At 45.1% G+C, this 20,484-nt stretch overlaps 1 protein-coding gene across 6 annotated transcripts; it reads right to left on the bottom strand.

The window, feature by feature from the left end:
- Nucleotides 1–1,604: 1,604 nt before the first annotated feature.
- Nucleotides 1,605–20,459, bottom strand: dido1 (death inducer-obliterator 1). Of its 6 annotated transcripts, none has more exons than XM_041979477.1 (17): nucleotides 20,352–20,459; nucleotides 18,955–19,040; nucleotides 17,856–17,970; nucleotides 16,201–17,218; nucleotides 15,645–16,062; nucleotides 15,120–15,461; nucleotides 12,060–12,279; nucleotides 9,152–9,695; nucleotides 8,911–9,070; nucleotides 8,691–8,807; nucleotides 8,418–8,579; nucleotides 8,032–8,185; nucleotides 7,436–7,940; nucleotides 7,091–7,238; nucleotides 6,893–6,982; nucleotides 6,604–6,799; nucleotides 1,605–5,830 (listed from the first exon to the last, which is right to left on the bottom strand). In XM_041979477.1, exons 3-17 carry the CDS (start codon nucleotides 17,935–17,937, stop codon nucleotides 2,385–2,387), a joined length of 7,602 nt encoding a protein of 2,533 aa, XP_041835411.1. In that variant the 5' UTR covers nucleotides 17,938–17,970; nucleotides 18,955–19,040; nucleotides 20,352–20,459; the 3' UTR covers nucleotides 1,605–2,384. The 6 variants fall into 6 exon arrangements, with proteins under 6 accessions (XP_041835411.1, XP_041835412.1, XP_041835413.1 ...); XM_041979478.1 differs by having other exon boundaries at nucleotides 15,120–15,458; nucleotides 20,348–20,459; XM_041979479.1 differs by having other exon boundaries at nucleotides 8,466–8,579; nucleotides 20,348–20,459.
- Between the last annotated feature and the right edge of the window lie 25 nt (nucleotides 20,460–20,484).

Below are 20,484 nucleotides of genomic sequence, written 5' to 3' on the forward strand. Positions count from 1 at the left end.
AGCTCCACTGGCAGATAAATGCTGGACTCTGGTCCGGACTAGCTGACCTGAGTCCTTGGATCTATAAGCTCTGCTAGGTTTATATTCTCTGAACATATCAGATGGATTTTAGGCCTAAACCATTCTGGGGTTTGTAGACTGTCGGTAGGAATTTAAAATCTGGCCTGTGACTGACTGGAAACCAGTATAAACTGGACCTGAGAGTGGACTCTGATCTAGAAAAGCTGAAGAAAAAATTTCACCTCTCACTGCAAATTGACCCCAAACATACCCCCTGATAAGGATGTAAAGAAGGTCACGGGAAGAAAAAGTGTCTGAATGTCCCCGCCAGGGCCCAGACCTAAATCCAACAGAACTCCAGTTCTAGAGAGTCCAGTGGGTTTTAGGTGTTTCCCTGCTGCAACACACCTGACTCAAACAAAATGGATCCCACAGCTTGTTCATTTCTACACAATGATCTTTCATTTCAGATAATTCAGCTCAGCTTTATTTGTACAGCATCACGTCACAGCATCTCAGGGCACTTTACATTCAGTCTACATGTGTTGAAGCAGGTAAACATCTAAAACCTGCAGGACTGCAAGACCTGACTAGAGTTTGAAAGCCTGCAATTAAAAATATGCAGTGTGACCTGCAAGGGCTGTGCACAAGCGTTGGAGCACGTTTGCAATTTCAGAGAAAAATCTTTACACATGCAGGAATAATAAATCCATAAAAAATAAGTGGAGGTAAGCCAGTGTTTGCAGGCATCTTGCAAGTTGTCACAACTGGCCGTACAGTCTATTTAATCTCCATGGTAACAAGTCCATCTTCGAAAGGAGTCCGTTCTCAGCTGCAGGTTTCTGGAACCACTGCGTCTTCATCCTTTTTCCAGTTTACTGCAATTATTTTTCAGCCATTACTTTATATCTTTAATATACCCATTTGTTCTGGACTTTTTTTTCGTGTAGCTCCTAACAAATCTTTTTATTTTTCTTATTTTTGTGCTTTGACATTTTTCCAGTGAACTTGGATCGAGGGGCCGTTATTAATAACAGCGTTATTACTAGCTTACTTTCCTTTTCTGTGTTTTTCGGAAAGTAAGAGACTAAGAATCAACCACCACGGCTTCGCCCTGTTCATCCGCCATGTTTGTTTACACTGAAGTCTCGTTTGACTACGTGAGATTTGGAATACTGAGCATGAAGAAGCCAGTACTCTGCTGAAGAATCGGTGTGTGTGTGGAGTGCTCTGTAGGGCACACCTAGCACCATTAAATCGTAAGAGATCTTGTGCCATCTCCAGACGTAGTCAGAAGGGTGTAGAAGTATCAGGGTAATTTATCATGGTTTCATTTAAAAACCTGGAACTTAACTGGGGTGTGGAAAAAGGTTCTGACATCTCAGAGTGAATAAAATCATGAAATAAATGCATAACTGAGTCATTTCTGCTCATCCTTCCTGTAACGGGTCTTTTACATCAACCGTGAGGCCACACATCCGATCACGCTTCATACGATAACGGAGCGTGAGCAGAAAGCCGACGTATACAACCAGCACCTCAAGCTGGACTCGTGGAGCTTTTGGGCTCCATCTGAATAAACAAATGACAAGAATAACAACAAATTTCACCAAACAGGTTTAATTGATTGATCTGAAACTAAATCTGGACATTTCATCAACATCAACTACTTATGGGGTGAATACTGTAGATAGAAGAAGCCTTTTAGCTCAAAGCTGCTGAACAGACACATTCATGTCTCCAGTGTTGCCTTAACGTTCACATTGACCATCTCAGATATATGGCTTTTATTTTCTCCACTTAGAAAAGGTAGGATTAAAAACATCAGCATATATACAAATATGTTCATATTTACATCCTGTTATGGTTGTTAATCAGTTACATTATTTTTCTTTTAAAAATGCTTTAACAAGAAGGTACATGTCATAGGAAAACAGCCTGCTTAGTATTTATTGTCCTTGTTTTTGTTTTCAAAGGTAAAAAAAAAGTAGAAACTTTAAAGTGACAAAATACAAACGTGTTTTTTTTTTCTTTCTAGCAGGAACAGAAGTGAAACTTAACAAAATGCTGCTCGTCTACATTTAGATTGATTCTCGACCACAATGTCCACCAATCAGAGACAGCGTGTCCACCAATCAGAGACAGCGTGTCCACCAATCAGAGACAGCGTGTCCACCAATCAGAGACACCGTGTCAACCAATCAGAGACACCGTGTCCACCAATCAGAGACAGCGTGTCCACCAATCAGAGACAGCGTGTCAACCAATCAGAGATACCGTGTCCACCAATCAGAGACAGCGTGTCCACCAATCAGAGACAGCGTGTCAACCAATCAGAGACAGCGTGTCCACCAATCAGAGACAGCGTGTCCACCAATCAGGGACTAGGACGTGTTCTTGTCATTTTCTGCTGTTTTAGCTTTGTCCTTGCTTGTCTCGTATTTACTGTCCTTTCTGTCCTTTTCTCTGCTTTTGCTCTTTTCCCTTCGATCTCTGTCTTTGTCACGGTCTCTCTCCTTCTCCCTGTCCCTCTCCCTATCTCTGTCCCTATCCCTCTCCCTATCTCTTTCCCGGTCCCTGTCTCTGTCTTTGTCCCGGTCCCTGTCCCTATCCCTGTCTCTGTCCCGGTCCCTGTCTCTGTCCCTGCCCCGGTCTTTCCCACGTTCCCTGTCCCGGTCTCGGTCCCTGCTTCTGGATCTGTCACGTCTTCGGTCTCGCTCACGTTCTCGTTCTCTGTCCCGGTTTCTCGCCCTGTCCCGGTCGTAGTCCTTCCGGTCAGAATCCCTCACTCGGTCTCTGTCCCTTTCCCTGTCTCTCTCTCTGTCTCTCCTCTTGTCCAAGTCTGGATCCTTGTGCCGCTCTCCTTCAGTCTCTCTTTGCTTCTCGCTGTCCCTCCCTCTGCTTCGGTCTCTTTCCCGTCCTCGCTCCTGGTCCCGCTCCCGTTCTCTTCCTCTGTCCCACTCTCGCTCTCGGCTCCACTGCCTACTCTGCCCCCTGTCCCATGATGGCCTGCCACCATGAGGGACTTCCTTCTCCCTATTCCTTCGCCGGTCCTCAGACGGCTCTTTCTGCCTCTCCTCGGAGGACTGCGAGGAGCCGGGACCGAGTTCAAAGCGACTAAAACGCTCTCCACTGCGACGGTCTGGGTCCTCGTGGGTGTTGCTGCTTCTCCTCCTCATTTCAGGAGAATGGCGGCGCCATAGGTCCTCTCTGTGTAGGTCTGGGCTGCTGGCGCCATGGCGATTGGAAGGACCGAGGGGTCCGTCTGTAGGGGTCGGCAGCAGAGGCCCACCGTGGCGAGTGGCTCTGTGCTCATCTGACGGCCAGTCAAAGCGGTACCGCTCTGATCCGCCGAACGGCTGAGAAGCGAGGGATCTATTTTCTTGAGCCGAGGGGCCCCGGTGCTCATCGTAAGACCCTCGGTGTGGTGGTGAAGATGACAACCTGGAGCTCCCATATTGGTTTTGTGGCGTGAAGAGCGGTCCACCCATCTCCCCACTGGGAAGTGAACCTCGTCTGTCCTCATACTGGATGGGAGGAGGGGCCCGGTATGCTGGGCCCGGAGGGGGACCCTGATTGTCCTTAAACATTTGGAGTGGGTTTGGATTCTGGTCCAGGTTTGCTTTGAACGCGTTACTGGGAGAATCTTTGCTATACTGCTGGTCACCATACTGAGCTGGTGGGGGACCCCTGGGCCCTGAAAAGAGGGCTGGAGGAGGAAGTCTGTTATCAAAGTGACCAGGTGGTGCTGTGAAAGGTGGAGGGGGGGCTCTGCCTGCAGGGAAACTAAATGGAGGTGGAGGACCAGAGAATCTTGGAGGTAAGTTGTTCTGTCCATCAAATGCAGGAGGTGGGGGCAAGCCTGGAGGGGGGCCTTGTCCAATATGCTGAGGGGGGATGGAGGGATCAAACATTTGTTGCAGGGGGCCTCTCTGAGCAATTGGAGGGAATGGAGGGAGTGGTCCCCTGGGTGGCATGATATTCTGTGGAGGTGGTCCAGGAGGTGCCTGCTGCTGGGTGCTTGGCCACTGGCTTTGGTAGGGGGGGTACGAGGACGGAGGTGGGCCGTATTGCTGACTGCTGTCACCTTGCATTGGAGGAAGACTGCGTACAGGTGGAGGAACGTGGACTGGTAGAGGGGGCCCCTGCATCGGAGGAGGGCCTGACATGGGAGGAGGACCTGGCATGGGTGGAGGCCTCATTATCATGGTCTGGGGAGCGGGGAAGCTGGACTGTGGGGGAATGTCAGCTGTGGTTCTGTACTCGTTATCGAAGCCTGGCGCAGACATGTGATGCGGCATGTGACGGGACTGGGAGTCAGCCATAGTGCTCTGAGTGAGAACTGGGATGGTGGAAGTTATGGTGGACATGTCTGCAGACTCTCTGTAATAAGAAGTGGGTGCATCTTGGCTATTTTCCTCATACTCCGAGTCCTCATTAGCTTTTAAAATACTTGCAGCATTTGGCCAAAGACTGTATTTGTCCATCTCTGTATCAGCCACTTCCTCGGTTTTCTCTTCTTTTTCATCCATGTAGCTGGCCTCCAAATCAGGTTCCACCTCCTCTCCTAGTAAAGGAATCAACACCTCTTCCTGGTCCGACTGCATGAAGGGTAGAGCCTCACTTTTCACCTCCTCTTCAGGCTGAAATACCTCTGGGCTTTGCGAGGAATCTGTAAGTTCAGCTGCACCGGGTTGCTGTGGTTCAGGCTGTGAGGGAGGAGCAGGTTCAGCGGACAAAGCAGGAGGCTCCTCTTTGTCCTCTGGTTCATCTGAGGGTTTATTTCCACCCGTAGGATAGCGAGGATCCCTGCTCTGTCTGGGGTCTCTCCTCTGGTTGATCAAGGGAGAAGCTGATGTAGACTTCACTAGTTCTTCAACCTTTTTTCCAAGCTGAAGCAGCTGATTTCCAGCCAAAAGGGATTGGGCGGGTTGGGTTACGAGTGTGTTTGGCAGCACCGATGAGGCAGCAGACGTCCCGGTGGATGACGTTTTCTGTTCTGCATGTTTCTGCAAAGCCTGATCTCCCATCTTTTTAAGGTTCTCCAGGATCTTTTTTGGGTCATTTACACATTCTGTTGCCGGCTTAGCTTGACTAGGTGCTGAAGTTTTGACCACTTCAAAAATAGAGTCATCCTCGGGGTCATATGCCACGTCATCGGTTTCACTTGCTGCCACCTCGGGGTGCTTTGAGACCACAGGTTTGCTCACAACCTCAACTGGCTTATTGGGCACGTTATAGCCTCTGCTGGGATCATATTCCTCTTCTGGGTCATATGGCCTGTCATCTTCATCTTCCTCAGCTGATTTCTCCTTAGGATTCTGCGCATACTGCCGCACAATGGGGTCTATCATTGTGGCAGGGGCGCTCAGCTCCCCAGCTTGATCAGATGGAGAATTGGAAGCGTCCGAGTCGTGTTTCTTTTTGAAAAGCGTGTTAAGGATTGTTTGAAGAGGATTGGCAGCTGCTACGGAGGCAGCAACGGAGCAGGATGTGGATGGAGAATCCCTGCCGGTGCCCATGGATGCGGCTGAAGCTTTAACCGACGACAGGAGGGAAAGAACTGAGGACACTACGGTGTTGCTGGAGGCCTCAGAGCTAGATGGAGGTGACCCTGGCGGAGTCGTGCTGAAGGGGATTTCAAGACTCTGTCTTAAGCTCCTTTCTGCTCTGACAGAGGGAGATGGTTTTGGAAGTCCAGTTTCATCTACGTCTTTGGTTTGAGTCTTTGAGCGCTTCTCCTCGCTTTCCAACGGAGCACCTGCACGTTTTCGGTCCTTCTGGCAGATCAGCAGACCCAGGAGGAGGTTGGGACGCGCTGGTTCAAGCCCTGGGACAGAAACAGGATTTTAAATAAGCACTTTAACAAAGTCAGCAGCCATTTTTTCAACTGGGAAAAACAGAAGGAGTAGAAGGGAAATGAGGCCTTGTTGGATGTAGAGGATGGTGATTTAAGGACATTGAACATTTTGGACCAGATGAGCCAATAAACTTAATTGGTATAATAGCTGCCATATTGTTCCAGTTTTTCCATAATTATAATTTTTCCTTTTAAAACTTGATTCGGGTTCATTAGCTGTCTGTTCAAACCTTTTTTTTATTATTATTGTTTAAACTCTCAGCCTCCAACAATCCCTGAGGCACAATGTGCTTTAAAAAAAACAAAAAAAACACACTTTTAGTATTTATTTAACAACCTGCGTTTGTCACGTTATACCTTTGACAACTTACCTTAAAGTAATGTACATAATGATTATACATGTACTTAATGTTTATAATGAGCCAAGTCTTAAGAAACAACAGGCCGAGACTGGCCTGAAACGGCACCAACCTGCGATGCAAACTTTCTTTATTTGAAATGTGTGATACAGAGTCAGATACACAAATATGACAAGGGCACTTTACAGGGGAGTCTCAACAAGGACTGTAAGCACCCCCTACAGTAAAAAAAACTCCATAAACAAGCTCTGGTCCAATCTGAGGAAACGTTACATGAAATATACCCACCACATGTGCAGAGAAGAGACAGTAAAAGATGTGGCTTGACAAGAAAACATACAAGTAACCACGGAGGCACGTTTGTGCTCCGTTTTCTATGCTTACCTGGCCCATCAAAGGGTAACAGTTTGGAGGGTAACGGGTCCTTTGAGCTGAGTGGGATGAGATAGAGGTCTTTGATGCGGCGGTTGTTGTTGGCAACCACGCCAAATTTTTTTCTGCTGCTGAAGTAAGAGTAGAGGGAGACATATGCTACCTCCTCTTCTTCTGTTGCTGGGTGGAAACGGATCAAACACAGCTCCTGTAAATAAAACAACAAACACAGGTTTTAAAAAAAATCCAGATATTTAAAGGACAAAAACAGCTCTTCTTCAAGTTCTTTGTGACAACAAACCTTGGAAAGTGAAGTTTTCAGCTTCCCAACGTAGTCCCACACAGTGCTGGGAGCGATCCTGCCTCCCACATGAATGGTGTCCGGTAAATCCTGCACAACAGGGATGACACGGTTTTATGTTAAATATTAAGCCAAAATGATTATTTTAATGGTTTATTTAAAAGAACGCAGTAAAACAAACTGTGCTGGTGAAGTTACCTCTTTCAGGTGCTCAAAGGATCCTGATACCAGGTAAGCTTTGGTCACAAACTTAGCAACTGACTGCATGTTGACAAATCCTTTCCATATCTTCTCTTGACTATGGAGGAAGATGGCTGTTTCTCCCTCGGGAGGCGGCTCAGGTGCACTGCAAAACCAAAACCATCTTCCTTTTAGACAACATGCTAGATCAAACATTGATCACCCCTGTAGCATCAGGCCTCTCCTCAGCATCAGCGCCCTGCAGTGTTTGGTAACACACTAATAATCCTACAGGAGGAACTTTAAGGAGAAACTTTGCATTGTCTAACACGAGGGAGCTGGAGGAGAACAGAGAATAAGCACCTTGTTTTTGAAGCTTTGGTGAGAGTCAGTGATGTGGGCGGAGCTGTGGGTGGAGCTGGGGGCATCGGTAGAAGGGCTTTAGCTGCAGCCTCCACTGGGATGCTGACAGGTGCTGGGAGCACTTCTGCTGCACTGCTGCTGGCTTTCTCTGCAGCCGTTTGAGTGACATTCACCCCGGAGGTGTGCCTGGCCATGCGAGGGTCTCTGCGGGTGATGCTGACAGAGGAGACAGCGGGGGTGACGGGTGGAGGGGTGTGAGTTGGAGCCGCCATCTTGTTGAGGTTCTCTGGAACAGCTGACTCCACATTGGGCTGGAAGGATGGAGGGGCTGGATGCTGGTATGTTCCAGGATCCTGGTGTTGGTAGGTTGTGGAGCCCTGCGCTTGGCTGACAGGAGGGACGTCTCCGGACCTGGACAGAAGTGACTCATGTCTCGAGGTCTTTGTATCAGGTTTCTTGGCGAGTCTGGCTTTTTTGGCTGCAGGCTCATCTTCTGTTTTCTGTCCTAAAAAGCAAGATTAAAATAAAACATGAGTACAGCCATATTTTTAATTACAAAATTATATATATATATATATATATATATTTATTTTTACCTGTGCATATTTTACAGTTGAGGTCAAACAGATGAGTCCTGTGTTCAGCAGTGGTGTCTTTAAGCATGCTGCTGAAAATGTCCACCGTGTTATTCCCGTCAGATGCAGAGGACTGAGCTGAAGCCGAGGCAGTGAAGCCAGACTCATCTTGGTCCTGAGAATACATCAAGACAGAATCCTGTTAAAACAAGAACTGATAACAATCGATTCCAGATTAATTTATTGTGCATCGCTGCACTTGCGTGAGCAGGACAAAGCCACAGAAAGAAAAACAGAGGTAGCACCGCTGGCTGAGTTACAGTCCTTGCTAGTTTTATCGGGTTGTGAAAAAGCGACGTGAAAAGAAAAGTGTGAAAGTAGCAGAAGAGCAGCTTGCCACCACTTACTGTAGCAGAAGCCATGCGAGAAGCTGAAGTGGTGGCAGAAATACATACATCTGCATCAGATGTTGGTGGAGCATCCTCCATATCCACACTGTGGGAGCTGGAGTCATGCCTGTTTCCCAGTTTGGACTGGCCTGAATGGGCCCTGCCACTGGGGGACTGACCCTGCAGATTAAAATCAATAGTTTAACCAGATAAAACTATATTCCCATCGTTTAAAGATCACCAGTCCCAACAGGAAGTCCTGGTATTTGGTCAATGGGAAGTCATTTTTACCTCAGGAGCATCAGGCTTCCTCCACTCGGATATCTCTTTGGAAAGCAACTCTTCAGCACTTAGTCTCACCAGTCTGAAGGGAGTGAGCTCCCCACCGATCACCCTGTAGAACAAGCCCTGAAACAAACAGCCTGGATGTCAAACATGAGGTTGCCTTTTAAAAAAAATCTTAATATCTCTGTACATGACTGAGAATCAAAGCATGTTTCTGTTGGCTCACTTTGTTTTTAGGGTCCTTCAGGTTGAACATGAGGGTCCGGTATTTGTTCTTGTACTTGCTGTCAGTGCTCAGGCAGAGGTTAAACATTTCCTTCTCAATGCCAACAGCCAGTCTTCCCACCTCACTCTCGGTCATTTTCAGATCATCGCTGTCACTCACTCTGATGGAGGGAACACAACGTTTTTATGAACTTCAAGCATTAAACAAAGACCTGCTGAACTCGGCTTGATGAATGACTTACCTCTTAAAAAGGATGTCTGTTAGTGAGCGGCGGATGTTCTGTCTCATCTGATTATTGGGTGGAGGCCGCATGGGGGAAATGGGGGGCGTTGAAGCAGGTGGATGTGAAGATCTGGAAGATGAAGAGTGGCTAGAAGGAGCTGAGGACACTGGAGAAGATGCGACTCTTGAGGATGAGGACGACTGATTTTGGGAACTCGTATCCTTTGGCTGAGGCTGCTTTTTAGGAATGGTGAAGTTGGTCTTGGTGACTCTCAGGGCCCCTGTGACGTGAATTGGACCCGGAGGGAAGGGAGAAGGGGTAGGAGCGGGCGATGGGCCTGGCTTCTTGGACTTTACTGAAGGTTTTGCCGGGGGCATCACAGGCTTCTTGGATGCCTTCGAGTTGGCAGCTTGAAGGGAGGTCTTCTTGCCTTTGGGGGAAACCTTTGCTGCTTTATTAGTCGGGGACGACTTCTTCCCTTTGCTCGGTGCCGCAGATGCCGACGACTTCTCAGGAGCTGGCGTTGGCTCTTTCTCGCTCTGCTTCTCTTCTTTGGGAGAAGCTGAAAACCAAGAAGAAGATCCAATATTTTAAATTAAAATATACCTTTTTTGTGTTTTCCTGGGTTACGATAAATGACAGAACATCCGTTTAAGAGAAATCACTTGTTAATAACTAAGTTCTGATCATTTTATAGGCAATTCCAGGGCTAGAGAAGTAACCTAAAAACCACAAAATGTAAAATTAGATCACTTTAAAGCCGTAAATTAGTGTGAATGAGAAGACAATGTGAAATGAAAACAAAGCTGACAACAGAGATTATAAGGCCCTCTTTATTAGCAGCAGTAACAGCAGATACACTGTGCTGTTAACACAACTACTTGTTATTAAAAGAATAATTTCATATTAAAATATTTGGGGTTGTGTTTCTTAGGAGGAGCTAATGAGTTCAGACAAATCCATATTCTTAAAGAATGAACAGGTGAGGGTGCAGTTAACTTAGCTAACTGGCTGTTTTCCCTCATCTGATTGGTGCAAAAACAAACAGCTTCAACCACCTTTCCCTCACCTGTAATGTACCACCTGCATTTATAATAAAAACTCATTATGTAATTTTGAGAAAAATTAATTATTGCATTTAAAAGGTGATCACATCGCTGGCTCAGCCTGAAACATTACCCACAAACAATAGCTCTGACCTGAAAAAGCAACTTGGCCAGTGTCACCTTCACGGACCGTTCATTTCATTATTCAGGAACATGTTTGAGAAATTCTTTGAACACTCATGTAAAATATAAACTAGATAAAAAAATCTTTCAAAGTGAACCATTATTACTGCTGCAGCTTTTATATCAAGCAGTATGTTGTAGCTCCAACCCCCCTTTAAACTGTACACCCACCAAAAATACACAAGTTGTTGAAGCAGAACAGGGTTGAGACCAAAGCAGCCAAAAATCATTTCAATGGATCATAAGTTGGCACAGCAGTCATCAGGAAAGCAGTGAGCTGTGGTTTCCTATGTAAACACAACCATGCTGAGGTCCTGCAGACAGGATACAGTTACATAACGTTAGCTCTGGCTTCTACCAGACACTCTCCTCAGATGTCCTTCAATGAGCTTTTCACAAAGCAAAGCTGACATAAACATTACATCTGTCCAAATCTCATAGATATCCTCCTTCATATTTCATATCAGGTGCTAAATGTATGGAAAACGTTGTGAGGCTGCTTTTCCCCTCCTCCTCTTCCTCCTCTTCTTCTTCTTTGTCCGTGTGCTCTTCTAGCTTCAGCTTCTATTCTCTGCCGGGGCCTCCTGAGCTTCGGGGCATCTCTCCCGGGCTGGTCTTCCCAGCAGCAGCTCTCCCTCCATCGGATGACCCAGCATCTCTCCAGGTTCCACAGCGTGTGCAGGTCAAACAGGTGTAAATGCTTGTTTTCAGCTTAACTGCTCAGGATATCCTACAGTAGGCCAACACCGCTCACATAATCAATAGAGGCATCCAAAAATCTGTTTTTCACCTTTATTTTAAAGCCAGTTTCTCACGAGTAGTGATGCATCATTCAATATGAATCATGAACTGGAAAAAAAAACAAAACGAGAAACCCAGAAAAGTAAATGCAGACAAAGCCAAACAGCTGACACAATCGGCTCAATATGAGCCACGTTCATGGATTCACATCGACGACGAGACGTCTGAGACACCTACCTGGTGCAGGGGGGGGGGGGGCTTTAGGGAACAGCTGAGGTAATCAACCCAGAAGGTGGAGACTTGCAGAGGCAAATGAGGCTGGTCATTTCACACTTGCTCCAAACACAAACACACACTCAAACTAATTTCTCTCATTAAATCCATCCAACTCCACTACTCTGACATTTAAATGACCCTTCTAGATGTGTCTACTTGTTCCCGTTGAGGCTTTCATTTGCAGCCCTGAGGGGGGACTCTGTGGTTACTGTAGTGCACTTCCCAAAGAAAAACCCAGAAGCAGTTGAAGGGATCTAGATTTTTAGTTCATAACGTGGATCCTGATCCAGAAGCGCATCATTTGTCAGACCCTCTGTATATCTGCAGACTCCAAACTGCTGACTTGATTTCTAACTGAGGTTGAAATAACCCTGAAGACAGAGCTGCTGCTTCAGGCTTCTTAAAAACTCCCCCCTCCTTTCTAAAATAAAGCTTCTTGATCATTAAATACTTACCAAAAGCCACGTCCAACACTTACCTGTTTGACAGCTGCCAACAATTCATCAAGAAGCAAAATTTGTGACATGATTAAAAACCACCACACAGATCAGTTCATCATGTTCTCTCCCAAATACGCAGACCGAGTCTAAGTGACGTTAGCGTGACAGGAACCACAGATATGACAGAAAAACAACAACGTGGCTTCAACGACAGCTGGAAACCTTCAAAGAGATACATACACTTTCTGTTTAACACTGTTGGTGATATGGGTGTAGTCTTTTCTGGTGTTACTGCAATGTAATTATGGTCGCTGGACCAGGAAGCAGTGGCCGGCGGGGGCGGGTGCTCCTCGGCATGCTCATCTTCGTCGTCCTCATCGGGGTCCGAGCTGTAGTCTTCCTCGCTGTCTGACTCCTCCGCTGTCTTCCTCTGTGCCTTCTTCCCACCAGCACCACTCCTCTGGGTGGACAAGAAGAAGCAAACAATCAGGCATCTTAGTAACTTGGAGAGCACAGTTTCAACATTCTCACAGGACAACGCAGAAATAATGAGCTGAACAGGGATTCCTTCTGGAATCTAATGGCAGGAAGGCTTCCCTTAATAAACCATTAAATAAAACTTAAAATTTAAAGCAAGCTAATAGCATTAATGTTAACGGCAGACCTGAAACTGGAAGCATATACACTTCTGTATACCTGGTTTTATTTTCATTTAAAAAAAAGAAATCACATTTTGGATTCAGCAAGGGACTGAGACTGCAATGCATTGTGGGTGATTATACAATTTAAATCTATTAAATCATCTGTCAAACATTTCTTATCAGGGTTAAAGCTTAAAAAGAGACACCCACAGGGAATCTAACAATTTGAGGTAATTCTGATAATAAGTGTAAGTAAAAACTTCTATTTATACAAACCATTTTAAAATGGTAGCGCTACAAAAAAATGCTCCGAGTGCTAAAATATGGTTATAATGGATACCTGCTGTGTGTAATACATCATTTGGATGCTCATGTTTGTGTCCACCCAGAACTTCCAGTGTTTCTACGGTCAATTTTCATGCACACGTTCAAACATCTAGTGCATTTAACCCAGAAAAATTCTCTATTCAGTTCTCAGTGTCAATAAGATAAACCTGTCTGAATACGTGTCCATGTCATAACCCAGTGGGAATGATTACACAGAACTTACACAAAGATTAACTAAATATAAGATATAATGGAAACTGTGTTGATAAATTCTGTACATTTCCAACCACCACTTTTTACCCCGATTCATCAGTGAAGTGACAAACATCATCTGTAAAGTCCAAATTTAGGTTTCCTTCTTCAGATGGACACGTCAAACATTTACATCATTTTAAATCCAAAAAGGGCAGCTTTTAATTACCAGCTGCTAACAAAGTCCTCTTCCACATGGTTCATACGAACAGTAACAATCTTTAAATCATTTTAATGAGGCAAACATTGATTTAAAGTTCATCTGGAGAAAACTTCACACTATTAACAAAATATTTTACTTTCCAAATTCCCCCCAAAAAAAGAAGCCTGGGTGAGTTATTTCATAGACAGGTGAGTACAGTACTGGTTTACACTCACACTAAACTGGTGTGCTTGTTGATGCTCAACCACTCCAACAAGAAAACAAAGCATTTACACGCTTCCCACACACAGACCGACGGGTGGCGCAGCGCCACAGATTTCGCCCCGTTCCTGGGATATTTTAGGAAATGCCTTTATTCTCTTTACTGGTGACTTGCAACGGCTCAATGTGGACCAACCTGTGCATCACATGCACTCACACTGACAGCTGATTGGCCGCTCCTCGTCTCCACGCACAAAGTACGAGGCCTATCAAAAGAAAACCCGAAGCAGCGGAGAAGGCGGTCGACGACATCTGGAGTTCACCAAAGGTTAGTTATGATGAACTGCGCTCACACACCTGCACACAAATGATTGCAACTCAGAAACGGTAATGTTAGCCTAACGAACTCAATGTCATAAATACTGAACATCCTGCACGCTGAGTCAGCATCTAACGCTGGTAACGCAGCAAACGATGCGGTTAAGATGAAATGCGGTGGGTTGAGATTGGCTCGGTAGGCTACCTGCCCACAGGGGCGTCGCACCCCGGGAACTTCACGGTGAGAGGGTCCAACACCGACAGTTTTTCCTGTGTTTTTGCTTTTTTAACTTTGTGCAGACGTTGCTGCTCCAGTCGCTCTCGGCCTCAGCACAGCGTCTGCCTCCTCGGCTCCTCCCTCTGCTGTAGCTCCTTGAATCATGACAGGACTGTCGGTGATCAGCTGATTGGCTTTTCTGCCGTCTCTCGTTAACCATTCAGCTCGTGCTGAGGAGGAAACCAGCAGGATGATGACGTGAAACGGTAACCCGTTTTAATTAGCCTTTTTTTCCACATTTATTTTATTTAATTTTCATTATCAGCAGAGTTTTGCAGGAGCCACAGCTGTGAAATCTGCTGGTTATAAAACAGCCAGATGGATCAGGCTCAGATTTCTAGTGAGGAGCCACGAATGTGGTGAAGGTAAACGATTAACAGATTCTGAAATACAAATGAGAGCAGGACCTTCTCTAACCAGGTGAATGACAGGTGATATGAAGGATTTCTGTGCAGGGACCAGACATGGGCATTGACCGAGAAACGGGGGTCACAAATGAGAATTTATTTAGTTTTTTTAAGGCCTAGATTTTAGAAAATAGTTTGCTGATTATTACAACCTAAGAGGCCATCAGACGTTAAATGTTGCCAATGACATTTTTCAGTGTTGACGTAGAACAACATATAGAAGTGCAATGCGTGCTGCATTCACTGACACTCGGGACATCTGAAGTTTACCTAAGTGAAGGTTAGCTTACACTTATTTTTTTAAGCAATTCATTACCACCAACCATGCCTGTCTATGCAGATACACAGCCCTCTGATGGTAAAATAGGCATTTGATCTATTTTAGTAAATAGCAACGAACGCCACCAGCCCAGTGACAACCTCCACCGACCGCCCCGACATCGCAACACTAGATTCCCTCACCGGCGCCACAAATTGCTACCTGGTCAGTGGGAAACACTGATTTACAACAAATCACGCATTTTCTTTTAAATTGTAGGTTTTACATGTATGATGCAGGTTTGCAGTCATTCGCAGCTCTCATGAAAATCTTTTCCTTTTGCTAGTAAAGCTGTAGCTTAATGGAGTCTAATGTGAACTAACCTGTACCACAAATCGAGTGTTAGCAATCAGCCTAGCTGCTTCTAGGAAAACATTTCGGGCAGTCCTGGTTACCTTTGCGGTGGACTTGTTTTTCTGAGCCTTGGCCTTGTCCTGCTTGGGCTCTTTGACGTCGGTGATGGACTTCATGGCTGCAGCGGCGTGCCTCAGGATGCAGTCGGGTCCACAGTACACAGAGTCTGGCTGGGCATTGCTATCGCAGCCAGGCCCGATACATTTAGGAAGTGAAGAGTCCTCAGCTTTCTGCCCGGACTTGTCCTCCGACGCTTCCACCGTTGGTGTGGTTTTCACCTCCACAACGGTTGCAACCTTCTGCTCTGGGGCTGTCGCCTTCGTTTCCACAGCTGCTGCCGCTTTCTGGTCCGTTTTACGCACAAGTGGCTGTTGAACTGCCTGCTTTGGGTTAGTGTAAAATAAAATTAACTACATGACAGATGAGAAATAGGCTACCAGTACAATGACTTCTATTCGATACACAAATTACTATAAATTTAAAAGGCTAGATAAGCACTGCCAAGGCGAGTAATCGCCACCTCAAACAGCATTTCATTACATGTAACGGCTGTTATCAGGACCTACCGGCTGAAAGATCTTTATCTTCTTTTTTCCAGTTGGATTAATGGCCTTCTCTATCCTGCCTTTGATGCCAAAGTCCTCTGCTCCTTTCTCTTCCGTCCCGCTCGCCATGGAGGGCGGAGCTACAGCCCGACCAGCGGATGGACCCGGGTCTGCTCCACTGGTGACGGCTTTCTCAGCAGTTGTAGTGAAGGTGGCAGAAGCATTTACTGGAGGAGCGACGTCAGCTTTGGGCTTCAAGATCTCTCCACTTAAAGGGAGGATGGACGTGGCAGGCCTGACCACCTGGTTTTTCTTTGCTGTGCAGTTGGGACAGATGTAGTCTTCCCCGTTTCTCTCCATCAGTCGCCCGCGGGCCTCCGTGATTCCCACACAGTCCCCATGAAACCACTCCTCACAGCGGTCACAGCAGATCATAAACCTAGTGAGTAGAGGTCATTTTAACAGGGACTTCAGTTGTACACAAATCTGCTAATATCACAGCAAACAGAAGCATCATGGAAGCCAAGGCGCCGTACAAGTTGCAGCTAACATTAAAAGGTTACTGAAGGACACGTACCGTTTGTTGTGTTTCTGACGACAGATACAGTATAGTGCATTGGGGTCGTAGCCTCCATCATCAGATTCAACTGATGATGATGATGATGATGAAGACGAAGACATAGAGGACTCGTCTTCGTCATCTTCGAGCTGAGGCTTGCTCATTTTTCCCATCGGCTGGGCAGCTTTGGGCTTGATGTCCTTCTTAGCAGGAGCAGTGTTCTTGCTGGCAGGAACAGGAGCTTTCACTGGTGTAGTGTTCTTTTTAGCTGCCCTCTTTTTATTGACGTAAGTTCTTATTGGTCCACGTCTTCCCGTTGAAGCTGCAGGCTGGTCTGCGCTGTCCTCAACAGTCTCCTCCTCTGTTTTGTCTTCATCCTCGTCCTCATGAGCGTCCCTCTTCTCAGAGTCCTCCCCTGCATTATTGCTACCTACATCTTCAGAGCTGGGATCATCTTTTTTCTCCTCACTGTTTTGCTGAAACTGATCAGTGTTGCTGGCATCTCTACTGTCTTCTTCATTCTCAGAGCTTCCCTCGTCTTTGGCTGCCGCCCTACCACTGGCTCTGGTCTGTCTCCCAGTTTTCCGTTGAGCCTGTTTCTTTGCGCCACTTCTCGTCCTCCGTTCAGGGGACTCTGCTTTGTCCTCTATGGTTTTGGAGTCAGCACTGCCATCGAAGCTGGCTTCAGAGGCTGTCTCTGCATCGGTTGGGGTTTGAGAAGGAGGATCTCCACTTTCCACACTGGGAGGAGCACTCTTTCTTAACCCTCTTTTGGTAGTCAAGAGGAATTCCTCTAGTTTGTCAGTGCGCTTCGGCTGCCGGCCGCTACGCCGCACTGCACAGCGGTTATCTGTGCTGTCGGTCGCCGCCTCCACCGGCATCCCTCTCTTTGCAACAGTGGAGCGACGAAAACCCCAAGTCTTCTTCACTTCGCTGTTAGCATTCACAGACTTATCAGGCTCCTCTAGCAACGCTTTGGCCACATTCTCGCTTTCTGTTTGAAACAGTTTCTTCTGCTTGCTATCCCCTCCAAAGCCTGCAAACAAACAACCATGACAGTCAATCACCAAAACGCACTCAGGCAATATTTCCCAAAAGCAAACTGCATTCAGCAGGTGTACATGACACCATCAAAACTACACTTTAAAAACATAACTAATCATGCAAGTCCCACTGAAATCCCATGAAATCAATGATCTTAAGAGCTGCACGCTCGACTGGATTTAAATGGACTTTGGCACTGAATACTTTCTCAGCAGTTTCTCTGGAGACAGTAACAGAAGACGGTAACAACAGAGTTCAACCACTTTGTTGTTACTGTGCATCTTCAAATGAAGAAAGCTATAAAGCTGCCCAATCAACAATTTCCTCACCGGTTAATTTTGTGAAATGACAAGTCAACAAAAGAAAGCCCTAATGCTAACACGATGAAAAAGGCCACTTAGAACATACTTCTATCAATAAATCAATTCTCTTTCTGTTGATGCAAAATGCGACAAGAACAGTGGTCCTATTAAAATACATGAGTTCAAAAATATAAATACAGCAACTGGTTAAACTCGCTGCCAGTATTCCACATATTTTTACCTGCATTTACAATCGCTTAACAGACCACAGAACTTGTGACAAATATGAGAATTAACAGTGAAGGAAGAAAAGCTCATTCAAGGTACCTTGAGAACAGCTATCCAAACGGTCCTGGCTCTGCTCTGGCTCAGGAGCTAGACAGAGCTCAGGGCTCACATTCCCCTCCATAGATGATGGAGTCACTACTTTCAAACTCAATGACTACAGTTAAGAGAAGAGCACAAGAGACCAACTATGAGTCACTCAGTTACTGAGAGCTGCCAGCGTTTAGGGAGAGCTGGGATCGCTTCATGTCCTGAGTTTTCATGTCCTTGTTTCTAGTAACTTCACAAGCTAAAGTATTGTTAAAAATGTAGCACTAACTGATTTTATAGTTCAAATCTTTTAAGAATAAGAAAAAACATGTGACTGTTTCATGTGATAGCATTTCTTAGTGCTTTATATTGTCAACAGCTCCAACAAATGGGAACGGATCACACCATCAGAAACAAAAAGGTAGTAAAAATCTGTGTAAATGATGACTTCCTGACACCAGACAAGCTACGGTTAAAAAGATAAAAATGCTTTATCGTTGGTATTTTAACAAGACACAGCCTGAATATGACATAATATTACCGATTCTTGCTCAGTTTTCTTCTTTGACATTGAAAACATGGACTTTCAGTTTTTATGTACAATACTTTCTTCTTTTGTGTAATCTTTTTCAGGGCAACACTTTTCACAGCACATATTCTTTTGCAAGTAAAAAAAATGTATAAAAACAGGACGTATGATGGTTAGTGCACATTAAATGCTAAAGAGTAACGGATCATTTTGGCAGAAAGTCGAATCATATTAATCTAAATGTCATCCATCTATCATCTAACATTGCTATCCATATAAAAGAATTACTCTGGCAAAAAACATCATCCTGGATAATTTAAATGATAAATACAAGTATTTAAAAAGTGTTTTCACTTCTTTGAAGGTATGCATGAGTGTAATATGAGAAGTAAAAACCTGAACATTGCACCCTATAGAAAGTCAGGCCAAAAACTACATTTACAGAAGCACTCGGAGGTACTTGTGTTATTTATGATTATTACAATTTCAAATTAAGGAAGGCTTGATTAATACACATTAGTAATGCCAAAGCCACTTTGCTGTTCCAAAATTTGAGAGGAAATAAAAAGTCATGGTTCATACCTGCTATTTAGCAGTGATGGGTAATAAGATGTCTCTTCTGACAAAATGACACCAAATCAGTTATCATCAGTACAAGGTTAAAGGATCTGCCAGGGGGAGGAGAGAAAAAAGTTATCAGTAATCACCTGTGTGCAGGTGCTTAAAAATCATTAATGGGATAAGTAACAGTAATCCAACTACTTTTACTCTTTAGGACAGTCTGAACAGATATAAATGTATTTCTAAACAACCTAGAGTGAAAATATGACAGTAGAAACGGTTTGCTGAGCAAAAGTAAGACACTAAAAAACTGACAATAAAAATATTTAATGTACTCGTTACAACGCTCTGGGGGCAAAACTACACGAACACAGTCCAGTAGAGCTATATTGTGCATTAAGTCATAAATAACGTTTGCTTTCCTTGCATAATGCCCCGCCAGCATCGGAGGAAAATCCAAGCAAACGACCGCGAGTGATTGAATAAGATGGTCACGGCGCTGTGCCACGTGAATGGGAGGCCAACCGTTACCGAGAGAGGTGGGAGGGCGTCTGTGTAGCTGCGCTAATTTAGCACAACATCTTGTATTTCAACATGTTTAATATATGTTGACGTTTAGAGATGTTCAATGAGAAAAATAGAGGGACTGGAGTAGACAGGACCACTAGTTCCTGCGCGAGACACTCAAAGGCGGAAGGTGGCCACGGCCTAGTTGCGCATATTAGCGTAACCTCAAAACAACAAAACAACATGCAACCGGATCACATGCACATTAGTTAAAAGTGTTAAAGTAGCTCAAAAGCGACATTTGACTGGAAAGATAAGCCAGTGTGTTGTGATAGCACACTCCTGCACTCTCGACACTAACCATGATGGCCGCCAAAGCACTTTATTTACTGTTAGCTTAAGTAAATCATAAGTAGATTGTCACAAGAGGTTCTACTTATCAAAAGGGAACACCGTGCAACTTAGTATAGAAACACACGATTATTTTACTCTGTTCTCGTTTTATCGAAGTCGTAGTTTGTCGTTTCGTCTCATAACGTGGATCTGCGTGTTGCAAAACGTGCGCTTGCAGCCAGCAGATAAGCTAACGCTGTTAGCCGCTAACGCCAATGTTAAACGGAATGTATCAAAATTCCGTCGACATTTAATACAACTAAATTAACAAATAATTACCAAAAACAAGAATAGGTAAATATTCTATAGAAAATGCCAACTTGAATCAAAAAGACTTTTTCCTTTTTCAAGAACAGATATACACAGGCAATAGATGGAGCTAACGCCAGGGGCATCATGTTCAACCGACACCGACACCTTTACTGGGACACTGCCGTCTATTACACAGACGACACATACCACAAATCATTAAATACTACGTAAATTAAATATCGAATGGTTTTATCGTACCCACCTACATTCTAGAAATAACGAAGATATGTCCTCGTTCTTCCCTCGGTCAGTCCTCCATTTTCCATTCCCGTTGGATTTGACTGCGGCAGATGGCTGACGGTTCACAGAAGACACCTCGAGCATACAGCGCCGCCACTG

This window comes from Melanotaenia boesemani, chromosome 3, assembly GCF_017639745.1.
Source record: "Melanotaenia boesemani isolate fMelBoe1 chromosome 3, fMelBoe1.pri, whole genome shotgun sequence".
NCBI classification, from domain to species: domain Eukaryota; kingdom Metazoa; phylum Chordata; class Actinopteri; order Atheriniformes; family Melanotaeniidae; genus Melanotaenia; species Melanotaenia boesemani.

Coding starts and splice junctions, on each gene's coding strand:
- dido1 (XM_041979477.1), bottom strand. CDS start 17,937: ATGGAGGGGAATGTGAGCCCTGAGCTCTGTCTAGCTCCTGAGCCAGAG. Junction 15,462..15,644: donor AGATAAAGATCTTTCAGCCG/GTAGGTCCTGAT, acceptor ACTAACCCAAAG/CAGGCAGTTCAACAGCCACT. Junction 7,239..7,435: donor ACCAAAGCTTCAAAAACAAG/GTGCTTATTCTC, acceptor TTGGTTTTGCAG/TGCACCTGAGCCGCCTCCCG.